Below are 12,972 nucleotides of genomic sequence, written 5' to 3'. Positions count from 1 at the left end.
TGTACGGTGCATGGTTAAAATAGCTTAAAATCCGTACACTTCCAATCCCTCCGGAAATTCCATACTGAGACTCCTAGTTTATAAGATTTTTTTAAAATTCCGTACGCTTCAAGTCTTCATAAAATCCGTATGGTGAGTAGTGAAATCCTCTCAGTGAAAAAAATTCGTACATTCCCAGACTATTAAAAAAATTGCACTGTGGTCTCAAATTGATGTTACAATGTGCAGCTCCTGAAAACCGTACACTGTCTTCAAATATTGAAACCCGTACACCAAAAGGAAAACTGTACACTTGCTGGAAATCTGTACAGGAGAAAGCTGTACATCTCAGACTTTACAATCTGCAAAACCGTACACTTGCTGGAAATCCGTACAGGAGAAAGCCGTACAACAATATGCAAAATCGTACTCTTCCTCCAAATTTCGTACGATGAGCAGGTTAAATCCGTACAGTGCTTTAGAGTTTAATTTCAAACCATACAGCAGCTCCCAACTTAAAAACCGTACAACTAAAAAAATCAAGTGAAAACTGTACGGTGAGCAGACAAAATCCGTACGATACTTTTTTTCCATTCTTTTATTTAAAAATATATATATATATATATATTTAATTAATTAATTTTTTTCAATAGCAAAGTCAGTTTTCCCTTTGATCGTCGGTCTGCAACGATGAAGGGGTCGCCCGAAAGCCATTCTCTGACGCAAAAGTCTTCTGGCTGTGGTATACCTTCAGCTTCGAGCCATTCACCGCTTGAGGCACCTCCCTGTCCATCCAAAGTCCATAATTTTATTGCTCCATTGTCCCCTACTTCCCAGATCTGATACGGCCCGACCTACTTAACTTTGAACTTGCTTAGTTTGATCTCATTCCGATCATTGTACTTCAACGCCCACTGTCCGAGTTGAAACCTGCTACGCCTGTTCTGTGTCATCTCCATATTGCCCAGTTTGTTCTCGAAGCTCGCTACCATGGACTCCGTTAGTTGCCCCTTCTGTCCGTCAATAACACATTCATTTTGTACTGCTACAACTTTTATTGAACCCTTCCTCTTTGTTGCCTGTGCAAACCGTATCGTGTGTCTTCCTTGCTGCTGGTACCTTTCTGCTATATTTGTGGTTCGACGTAATACTTTCTTCCGGCGTAGTCATACACTAGAATCTTTCTTTCTTTTGGGTTCGTACTGTATGTTCTGTCCTTCAGCTTCAGTCATACCCGCGTTTCCTTCTTCGGCTTCTCTATGTTGCTTCGAACATTCATTTCCTCCTTTGGCTTCTCCATGTTCTTTCAGACATTCATTTCCTCCGTCGGCTTCTTTGTGTTCCTTCGGACATTCATTTCCTCCTTCGGCTTCTCTGTGTTCCTTCGGACATTCATTCCCTCCTTCGGCTTCTTTGTGTTCCTTCGGACATTCCTTTCCTTCTTCTTTCTTACCTTCGTCAATCCTTAGCATATTACAACTTGGAAAGAGCTCGTAATCCTCTATTTGCCAGTGGTAAAGACCATTTACTGAATCCAGATCGTCATCTCCTTCCAGTCGTAGGACTCCCTCCTGATCAGGTACCATACTCCGCATCCTCTCATCATCTTCTCCTTCGGAATCCGACGATAGAGCTTCTTCTCCAACCATTTGAGTATGTAGATCGATGACATACTTCTAGCCTTTGCTTTCGAGTGAAAGTATTTTTCTTTCAATCGTGCTTTGCCTTGGCTTGTATCAGCCACCCCCAGCTCAGAATGGCATCATATCCTCTCTGCTTCAGTAGGATCACGACGAAATCCAACAAGAATGGCTGTGTTCCAATCATCACTGGTTGTGTTGTCATGACTCCCAATGGCTTGATTCCATGTTGATCGGCCCTTAGCAGTTGGAATGTAGGCGGCCATAACGTTGGCTGTCCCAACTTTTTCCAAGTGTCTTCAGGCAACACATTGACACCAGACCCTCCGTCCACAATTGTTTCCATCAATACAATCCCGAGAATTCCCATTTCGACGAGTGCCGGATGGCGTCCGGATGAGAGGGCTAATAGCATCGGATCTTTTGCACCTGCGCCACTTTCCTTCCCCTTTTTGTCTGCTGTACTTGCTCCACTCTCCTGCTCCCTTTCATGTTCTCTTGGTAGTTTAGCAGCGGGAACGATGTTTGTGAGTGCCGATCGGAGCTGACGCATAGTGAGCAACAGATCATTTATCCTGATGGGTATCTCGGCTTGCAATATTTGTCGTACGATGTTCTGTTCTGCGCAGTTCCGTACGGAGGTACCTGGCGTGTCCTTTAGGTGTGCCATTTCTATCTGCGTTGCTCTCTGGATCTCTGCCCGTGCTTCCTCCAGTCTCTTCTTTTCCTCTGTCAGATCGGGGTATAGCTTTGCCTGCTTTCGAGTGATTGCTAGAACTTCTTCCTTGTCTGTCCCGACGGTAATCAAGTTTTCCCCGGACTTCAGGCACTTAGCATCGTCATGATCGCCAGGTCCACACCATCAACATAGCAACTTCGGTGTGTTCGCCGTTGTGCACTCTCGACCAAAGTGACCCCACAGATTGCATGCGCGGCATTGAACTATTGGCCAGCCATTCGCATCATACTGAATTCGACTCCTTCTGCCATTATTGTTGTTGCTGCTATTGTTGTTGTTTTGACCGTGTCGGTTGTTTCTATATCCACCCGATGTGGCACCTTTCGTAATGGTGTTCCCGTTCCCTCCTGACGGGGATGCCTCCTGCGCGAGGAACACTTGCTGTGGTGTTCTTGATTTCAAGTTGAAAGGACATTCCTTTACCGAGTGTCCCAAAATCTGGCAGAGCTCACAAAATTGCTCTTTCAGGCAGGATCCCTTCGTATGGCCTTCTTTCTTGCACTCTGTGCACCATAGGTCATTGCCCTTAGTCTCCTTGTTCATGTTCTTGAACTCCATCATCTGAATCATGTCCTTCTGAAGAGCACGAACTTTCTTGCTGCTATCTTCTCCTGAAGGCTCATCGGCATCTGAATCGGATGAGCTGGTCTTCTTCTTCTTCGTTGTCTTCTGTTCACTTTCGAGGTTCAATGCCCGATTGTATGCTTCAATATATGTCGATGGTGGCACGATCTTCATCTTTTTCCACAGTTTCGGGTGAAGGCCTTCAATGAACCATCTTTTCTGGAGCCCATCTGTCGGCTTATTCTCCATTTTACTGATTAAGTCCTTCAACCTCTTGGCGAAGACCCGTACTGTTTCATTCTTCTTTTGCTTGGTATTGAATATCTCCGTTACAATTTCATTATCGTCTCGCAGAAGTTGAAATTCTGCGATGAACTCCTTCTTAATGTTATACCAAGTGTTTAACTTTTGTGGATCAGTATCAGTAAACCAATCAATCGCAACACCCCGTAGGGTAGCGAAAAATTGTCGGATCCATTCGTTTGTATTTGTTATGCCATTTTCCCTCTAGATTGTTTCACATGTTTTACAATGTCAAATGGGATCAGCTGCTTCATCACCATCAAATTTAGGCAACTTTTCCTTTGGACCTGCCATTATCACTGTATGTTGAGGGTTTTGTTGTGTACTTGCGCTGTTTTGCACTCCCGTGCTGTTTTGAGTACTCGCGCTGTTCTGAGCTCACGCGCTGTTTTGAACATCCGTGCTATTCTGCACACCCGCGCTATTTCTGGCTTCCATGCTGTTTTCAACATCCGCGTTGTTTTCAACATCCGTGTTGTTTTCGGCTTTCGCGCTGTTTTCGACTTCCGCGTTGTTTTCAACACTCGCCCTGTTTTCGACTTCCGTGCTGTTTGGTGAAGAACAAGGTTCATCAACCGAAGCTGTTCATTCCGGAATTATATCTCGGACGAAGAGGTCACTCCACGCTCATGCTCCTTCGGCACTTCGAGCCATGTGAGTCAATCTCATTCCGTCAGGATTCTCTTCCCGTGGCGTATGCAGGTTCAGAAACTCCTCCCTCGCTTCTTCCACCAAAACGAGCCGCTGTCGAGTCTCCTTCAACAATCTTTTTGCGCTCTTGTTTCCATCAGCAATCTTCTGAAATCTCCCTTAACGCTCTGTCTGCTAAGCCAAAATTAAATTTTCCTGCGCAATGCGTATGTATCCTTTTCCTTCAACTTATTCTTATTCTTGTTCAACTGATTCGGCATTTAATTCATATCCGCTTGCCTGCGTACCAGGTCCATCGGGCAACGGTGCCAAATGTTTATCGCATAGGTTAATTAAGAATTGCACACAGACAATGAACACAAACACGAACAACAAAACTCTTTTTCTTATTATTCGCATATGCGAGAACATTACATTATGCTTGAATGATAAGATCTCCTGAATACAATGCTTCCCGAAGGGGTTATAAATACTTTCCAAAGAACTTTCCCGAAGGAGTCCGTCGGCCACATACATGTCGCTACATAAAAACCTTTCCGAAGGGACCCATCGGCTACATAACAAGAACCTTTCCGAAGGGACCCGTCAATTGATACACAATTTCCTTTCCGAAGGGACCCGTTGACTGATACACAATTTCTACCGACGACAGCCTTCATAGAAATGATACATTAAATATAAACTTACAGATTTAAAATAGAGTGAAAAAAAATGATAAGAAGAGGCGTTACATCATAATGAATAGGTGTAAAAATAATTAAGTACATATAAAAGCAATACTAATAAAAAAATGAAACAACAGTGTAGACAGAGGCGGTTGAAATAGAAATGTGCAGATTGGAGGGACTAATTGAAATGATAGAGCTAAATGATGGTTAAAAAAATGAATAATTAGAAGCATTTAAAATTGCCTCTGTCAGGAGCGATGAAAGGCTAAAGGTCTGCACTGACCACCAAAATTTAAGAAAGTGAACAGAAGATATGATAGAGGATACCTTTGCAAATGAAGCTTATATGTGTACTAAGGAAAATCGGTTTATGTTCACTTAAGAAATTTATTGGAAGGGAATATATAATATCATAGATATATTTGGGTTCATAGAGGAAAAGACACTTGAATTTAAAGAAATCAGTCCCAACTATCCAAGAACTGGAAGTGGGACATTATAGTGGTAACAGAGCATAATCCTGCCATACTGTGGAAAATAGTGAATGCAAATCTATGATGGAGAAAATCTAATCTAAATGATAAACCAAATAGTTATAAGAACAAGATACGACAAGATTTGGAAAGATGCAAGATAGCTATGGAAAAGTATCTAAGATGGCAGAAAGATATCTGACTATGCAAAACCTGTTACCAGAATTGACCACAGACTATAAAGATCTTGCAGTTCGTATAAGAGATACATAATTCATGTAAGGAAATCACAACTTGTAAGTAAGGTCTTAGTATATAATATATATGCATGGTTCACAATTTACATGACATATATCTCAGTTAACTGAGAAGGGATCATTACACTTGGTAGTCATATTTTAAGCTATTGATAGACCAAATTGATTCTCCACATATATTATTGATTGGGGGGAAGAAGTGATACTCTGCACATCCTTTCATTATTTAGTTCGTATTCAAGAAATTGGAAGAATAAGGGTGAAGAAATAAAGAAATTGTTCCAATCTTAAGTAATTTAAAAGAAGGGACATCATGGTGGTATCTAAGCATGATCCTGCCATCCTGCAGGGTTAATGATAAACATGGAATAATTGAATAAGAGAGGACTAAAAGAATGTTTATCATTCAGTCACAAGTGAAAGGGCATCATCATTCAACATCAAAACAACATAATAATACTAAGGATCGACAAGTCTCAATTCCAAAAAGAAGACATATTTGATTGCAGCAATGTTTATTTAGAGGAAAACTAAAAATGAGAGTATAAGGAACATACTGAGATCATCTAAGGATTATATGTGATAAAATGACTTATTTACAAGATATAATGTCCCCTTTTTTAGCAGGTTCTAGCAGTTGGCTAGGTTAGTTCACCATCACGACCCTTGTGAGCCGGCAGTAGGATTTGAAGGTCTCAGTTATGTGTTTATGGGCTTTCCAACAGCCTATGGTGTGTTTTGGCTCCATTTGAGGCACTTACTATTTATAGTAAGTCAAACTGTTTGTTCCAATGAGCTCAGTTGAGTTAGAGGAGTTGGGTGATGCTCTCGGTTTTTATTTTGGGCTTCCGGTTTGGGCTCCAAGAATCTTGGAGGGAGCATCTATTTATAGTAAGTCACTCCATCAGGTTCATCCATCGTCTTTCATCATCAAGATCATTTTGGTGTTGTCAAATTTCGATTTTGATGCTTATTCAGTTGTTTTCGCAAGACAGGTGAATTATTATTATTATTCATCTAAATACGTTGAGGTTGCTATTTTTGCTGGTGTTGTTTGTTGGTCACCTCAGTATCATAGCTCGTTGGAACAAGGATGAAAAATTTTAAATCGTGGGAACAAGAAACAATGGCCTTGCGTGTTAGAATTTTAAGTTATGGTAGAAAAGGTCATTTTTGGGAGCCAAAAGCAATTAATAAATTATACTAATGACACTTTAATATATTCTAACGTTGTGTAGAGTAAGCTTCTTAAGTGGAGTTCTTTTGGGAAATCGGTGCCATTTGGAGATTATAAATATGAGAACATTTGATGAGAAAAGCATTTGATTATTTGTTTATCTCTTTACATTGTTGTCTTTGTGACAATTTTGAGCCTGTGGTTTTGTGCCCTTGCTGAGGTAAAAGGGTTTGATCTAGGGTTTTCTGAAGATTGAATTGGTGCATTGAATCTACTGCTGAGGTATGGTAGATTTAAGTTGATGTTTGGCAAGTTTAAGTTTGTGTGTTCTCCCTCCTATATTCTCTGTAGCTGGGAGATGTGGGATTGAAGAGTTAATTATATTTCCATCTGCAAATTCTATAATCAGAATTGGGCGTCTAACTTTGTAAAATCTGGGTTCATACATGCTTGTAATCAAATGCCAATTGAGTCCTGCAAATTGACATGCTTTGTCTGAGGGTTTTTGAAGAACTTTGTGGCTATGACTGATCTAGCTGTTTAGTTCAAAGTGGGGCATCATTTCTACATTGATTTCAGACGCCTAGCAGATCAGCCCATTGGCGTAATTTCTCCTTGTAAATTTGGGCAGCGTGGGATGATTTTGGTGGTTGAAATAACAGACCTGCGTTTTCTTGTTGAGGCCTTGTGATATAATCCGGAGGACCTGCATTTAGTTTTTGGGATGTGCATTTCAGCTTTTTGGGCCTGCAATCAAGATTATAGGGGCTGCATTCTAGTTGAAGGTGCTGGAGTAATTTGGTGGATACTGCTGTAGCTGCACATGAAGTTGGGTACATTCAGCTGGGCAGAATTTTGCATTATCGGGTGTTACAATCTCAACATTATAACAGGTTCCAAGTTCTCTATTTTAATAAAGGAAATATATTTATTAATTGCTTTGAGAAAACAGTGATTGGTAGAAGGATTGTTTGTTCATCATTAAACTGTCATCATAATTTAGCTAGTAGATTTTTGCAAAGGTATTTGAGTTAATTGTAAATGATTGTTTTTTGGAAATACATAATTTGTTGATTAGACCAGACTTGAGGAATTTAGTGTTATATTCAATAGCACTAGCTGGTGTAGAAAAATGCTTACCAAGTGTTTGATGAAATGTCAACCAATTGAATTATGAAAGAAATTGATGCCTGATTAGCTATAACCGACTAAGGGATTTTACACAAGATTTAAAAGAGGGCATTCATAATGAATATTGAGATTCTTAAAGGGAATTCAGAGACCCAAGAGATTTTTTTTGTAGAGGGCATTTTTGAATGTCGGTCATAGAGGGCATTCTTGAATGTCGGTCATTTTTGAATGTCGACCATAAAGAGTATTCTTGAATGTTAGTCACCTGAGGGCATTCGTGTGAATGTTGACCATAGAGGACTTTCTTGAATGTTGGCCACAAAGGACATTCTTATGAATGCTGACTATAGAGGGCATTCCTGAACGTCGGCCATAGAGGGCATTCTTGGTGAATGTCGACCATAGAGGTTGTTCTTAGCGAACACTGACATGCTCTGTGGAGGGCACTCTTAGTGAGCGCCACCATTATTGGCAGAGGGAATTCTTAGTAAGTGCCACTGTTGTTGGCAAAGGGTGTTCTTAGTGAGTGCCACCATGCTTGACAGAGGGTGTTCTTAGTGAGCATTGCCATTCTTGGCAGAGGACATTCTTAGTGAGCATAATTGCATATTTGGGAAGTATGGACTGTAATGTAATGTCCCCTTTCTAGAGGAGAATTTAATAATTGAAAGATGAATAATGATAATAAATATAATCTATTATCAAAACTAATGAAGAATATAATATAATACAATGTATGGCTATGAAAGAACGTAATGACATTATAATTTATTAGTAATGCAATAACAAAATAAATTTAGTAGATAAATGAATAAATCAATACAATTATAAATAATATTAAATAATAGCATAAATAAATAAATGTCATTATTAATAATTTATTATAAAATAAATTATCATAGTAATACCTATCAATAATAAACAATTGAATATATAAGAAAGTAATGATTACTTCTAACTAATCAACATAAAACAATGTAATTAACAAAAAATGAACAGGCATGACACATGCCCAACTATACGAAAGATATAAAGAGATTGGCTTAGCTATGAGGGCAGGCTTACTTTTCTTCAAGCGGTTATTCAAGCTATGCCTATATACAAGTTTTCTATCTTTGCTGCCCTTTCCTCCATTTGGAAGGACCTTGATAAGATGGTGAGGAAATTTCCTTGGAATGGCTCCAAAGATACTAGAAATTGGGATTTTGTTTGTTAGGACAAGGTCACTAAGCCAAAAATTAAAATTGATGGTGGTCCAAGTCTTAGATGTGATGAGCTTAATAACAAAGCTTTGGCTGGCAAACTTTATTGGAGGTGGATTTCTACCCCCAATTTTCTTTTTAGTAAAATGATGACCAGAAAATATCTTGGTAGAATTAATCTAGAATGATGTGAGTAGGTATCCCATGGAGGATAACGGTTCTCTTGCTCTGAAGGCCTGAAGCTTGTCTCCAAACTGTTCAAAGATGGTCTCTTTGGGATTGTTGGTTAAGGGGATGAGGCTTCTTTTTTGGGAAAACACTTGGGAACAGAATCCTTCCATCATTGATGAATTTCCTATTGTGCTTCCCATTAAAATTGCTCTTGAATGAAGGGGTTAGATCAAGATTGAGAAGTACCTAAAGGCCTGCCGAACTCTGAGTTACAGCTATAAGAAATTCAAAAATCTTCATGAATGGCCCATCCCAGTTCCCCCTACGTTCTCTGTTATCATTGAACGTATTATGTTTGGTCACCTTATTTTTGGCTGTAATAGGGAAGATGAAACTGCCTGGGGGTGTGATGGCTTAGGCATTTTTACTGTCAAAACTGGTTATGCAACTCTTTTTGCTGCTCACCTTCGGCCTCTTTACCCTTGGCTGGACTGGCTGAAAATCTGGCATTTGAAGGGATGGCCTAAGGTCATTATTTTGCGTGGTTGTTTATGCACAATGACATTCTTATGAGAATATAAGACGTAGAGGGTTTATAGGCACATCCAAGTGTCTTATGCAATTCTATGAAGAAACTTTGGAACATTTGATGTTTGAATGTTCTTTCTCTTCTAAGATCTGGGAAGGATGGTTTTCAGCCTTTAAAATCAGGAATTGTGTAAAAATGAATAGAATTTGTATTTAAGATAAATGGTAAGGATTATTTTTCTGGATCCAAAGCTTTAAGCATGGACTGCAACTTCGTTTGAACCTCATTTGGCATCAAATTTGGCTCAAATGGAACAGCAGGATCTTTCAAGAGACCACTACTATAGATTTTGTTTAGCATACTATTTGTAGTAAAATCACAGAAACTGTTATGGCACAAGATAATGCCAATTCTTCCAAGTAGGATAGAGGATATGTGGCTAATATTGATTCCACTGCCTTGGAAACAAAAAATGGTCACCTCCCCCTTTTGGTTGAGTTTAAATCAACACGGATGGTGCTGCAAAAGGCAATACTGATAATGCTGGCACTGCATTTGTTTGCCGTGAAAGCAGTGGAATTATTTCACATTGGCAGTTGCGGGGTTTAGGAATAGCCTCTAACAATGAAGCTGAAACATTAGCTATCCTTAATGCCTCTCTGGGCAGTTAGTCAGAGACACGAAAAAGTGATCATTGATTCAGGCACTCAAGTTCTTGTTGGGGTGCTGGATTGTATGAGGGATTTTTCCATTATTTCATGGCATTGGATCTATTATTTCCCAAGTTAAGGATTTGTGGCAGCACCTCTGATGTGATTCCGATTTATACTCTGCATGATGAGGATCAACTTGTTAATTTTCTTCCCAATTCTGGGTTTGAGCAGGGGAAAGGGGTTAAATGGAAGAATTCTGTGGATGGTGAGAATGCCCATATAGCTCAACTGATTACCCACTTGCAAAAGCTTGCCCTAATCACTTAGTTTGTCCATTTCTGTTTGTTTCCCTGCGACTTATTTGCAGCATGGAATTCCTGCTCTTGTTTCGTGTGTCTTGATCCTCTCAAACTGGACGCAGGGGTTGTAAATCTTGATTCTCAATAATAAAAACTCATCTTTACCCCAATTGTTTTATTTTCCCTTATTTTTATTGTTTTATTCTTTTTCACACGATACTTGTTTGATTCTACTTCAATAAATTGAAATTATTTTGTACATTTGAATTTGCTAAGAAATTTCTGAAAAATTACTGGCTGCACTGTGATAATTGTGGTTCTGCTTGTTTTAAAAACGTTTCTATCTAAAAACTGTATTATAACAAAATATCATAAACAAATGACTTGATATAAAGTGTGTTTTCTGAAAGGTCAAAACAATATTTTAATTTAGTTAGCTGTGTTTCCTAACTTCATAGTAGCATTAGAATTTGGAAATATAACAGTAGTATAGTGGAATTTTAAAGAATGTAAATTTATGATTAAAATGGTCTCGTTTAAACAAAATTAGATTCCTATTCTGTATGAGAAACTATCAAAGATAAATAACTTTTTTTATGGATTGTCAATTTTAGAAGATTAAGTAGTCATTTAAAAGAAAATGTTAACAATACGTTTAATTTAATTATAGTTTTTCCAAACGTAACATAATAGAGTTTGTAAACGGATTATTAAAATTGATTGATTTTTACAAAATTAATATGTTTCGTAAAAGTACTTTGAGGGAAAATGTGAACATCTGAGGGGTATGCGGCGCTCAAGGCAATATAGCTATAGGAATTTTAGTTCTTCTTAATTGTTTGTAATGATTTTCAATTTTATCTTGCAGATTGTTGGTGAATGCGCTCTTAGCCTTCACAAAGGTGAGCCTTTCAGTGGTATTGAGATTGTTAATTGATAAACAATATGGTTACAAAAATGGGGTATTCATACAAGGATGATAACCCCTGAAGTCTAAATAAATTAAGTTTATATGAATAAATGAATAAAGATATGCTTATATTATTTATAAAGCAAGTCCTTAAATATGGCAATATAGAAATTGTTGGTAATTATAAGAGTTCTTTTCAAAGTTTATGTCTTAATTAACAAATTTTTTTTTAAAAATTTTATATTATTATTATAAATTCAATAAATATTATTAATTTGTTTGTTACAAGTTACTTTAACAATATTTTTAAATACCAATTTATGAAAAAAATGTTATATTTAAAAAGACAATTTTGAAAGTATGTATTTAGAAGAATTTGTTCCTTATTCCCATGCCTCATGTTTCTTATTTTAATTTTCAATAGTGTTTCATTGAATTTTTTTAAGTGGATACCATTGACATGTGAAATTCAATTTAGTCTTTTAAGTGATGTGTGTGTGTGTGTGTAAAATCAAATGTAAAGATAAGTATTAGAGAAACATAGAAGGTAAAGAGAAGTATCATAAAAATATTTAAATGAATGTTTTTAAATCACTTGAGGCAAGAATTTTTTAGTACAACATTTGTTTCATGAAGAAAGTGTATAAGAAAATGCATAACTATAATAAAAGGCTAGGTGATGTTAAACATCTAATAAAGTAGTTCTTTAAAGTGATAATACATTTAGAAGGACGCCATTCCTTTTAGATAGCACAAAGGCTTGTTTGTGTTGCGATGTAACTCACGTTATGATCTGACAACATGATGCAACCTTGTTTCAAAAGAGAGATTCATGTAGCCACTTACTGGTGTTAAGTGGGTTGTTCTTACTTTCTGGTATCTAATATCTTATGAGATATTAGAAACCAAACTGCCTTTAATGACTCTTGTTCTAATTTTGTAATATTGTAATGTGACTATTAATAGAAAAAAGTCGTAGCCATTTGACAACTAGCAATGTTCGTTGTTTAACGTAAAGGTTTGAATTTGTGTGTCCATTTTTCAGTCTTCGTTATAATTTTCCTTGCCTTTGCATGTTTGGTACTTCATAAGAGCACTATCTTTAATCAGAGTCTTGCATTTAGAGTATTTCTCTTGCATTGAGTGTCCTTCCCTTTAGATTGGGCTTGCATTTAGAGTCTTTCCCTCACATTGAGTGTCCTTCCCTTGAAATTGGTATCAGAATCAAGGTTGTATACACATTCATAGTTTGAAAGGTCATGTTGAAGAGTCAGGCTTTATTGGATGATAGCTCACAAGTAGTTGTGGACCCCTAGCAAGTTTGTAAATCTCATGGAGAAGCCGAAGGAAACACAAGGGTAAACAATGAGTCAAAATGTAGCGAAGCCCAAGTAACACTCTCAAATATGGCTAGTCTAAGATTAATGAATGCAAGCAATTCTTTGTCTTTTGTGATCCATAACTATTGAGGACATAGATGAGTATTTTGATGAGAAAGGGAATTTTAAGATTCTAGAAGTCAAGATTTCAGATTTATACTCTGAAAGGGGAATTAAGGCCAAAATGATGCATTCAGTTAGGCAATTTGAATTAGAGCTTAGGGTATGTGGAATTGTAATTTTTCAT

At 37.7% G+C, this 12,972-nt stretch overlaps 1 protein-coding gene across 4 annotated transcripts in view; it reads left to right on the top strand.

Annotated features, from left to right (window-relative positions):
* The window catches only part of LOC149568863 (D-isomer specific 2-hydroxyacid dehydrogenase family protein), a 165,379-nt gene extending 153,745 nt beyond the window's left edge, over positions 1 to 11,634 (top strand). For 3 of the 4 annotated variants that reach the window (XM_089821746.1, XM_089821747.1, XM_089821749.1), the window contains one exon: positions 11,305 to 11,634. In XM_089821746.1, the coding sequence (XP_089677872.1) occupies positions 11,305 to 11,373 (69 nt within the window). In that variant the 3' untranslated portion in view covers positions 11,374 to 11,634. The remainder of the gene's footprint in view (positions 1 to 11,304) is intronic. The other variant, XM_089821748.1, reaches the window with a different exon arrangement.
* Positions 11,635 to 12,972: the final 1,338 nt, after the last annotated feature.

Source organism: Cupressus sempervirens, chromosome 3 (assembly GCF_028749045.1).
Source record: "Cupressus sempervirens isolate cs-2001-9-10 chromosome 3, ASM2874904v1, whole genome shotgun sequence".
NCBI lineage: Eukaryota > Viridiplantae > Streptophyta > Pinopsida > Cupressales > Cupressaceae > Cupressus > Cupressus sempervirens.
The sequence above is the reverse complement of the archived record's forward strand: the minus strand, read 5'-3'. Positions and strand labels throughout refer to the sequence as shown.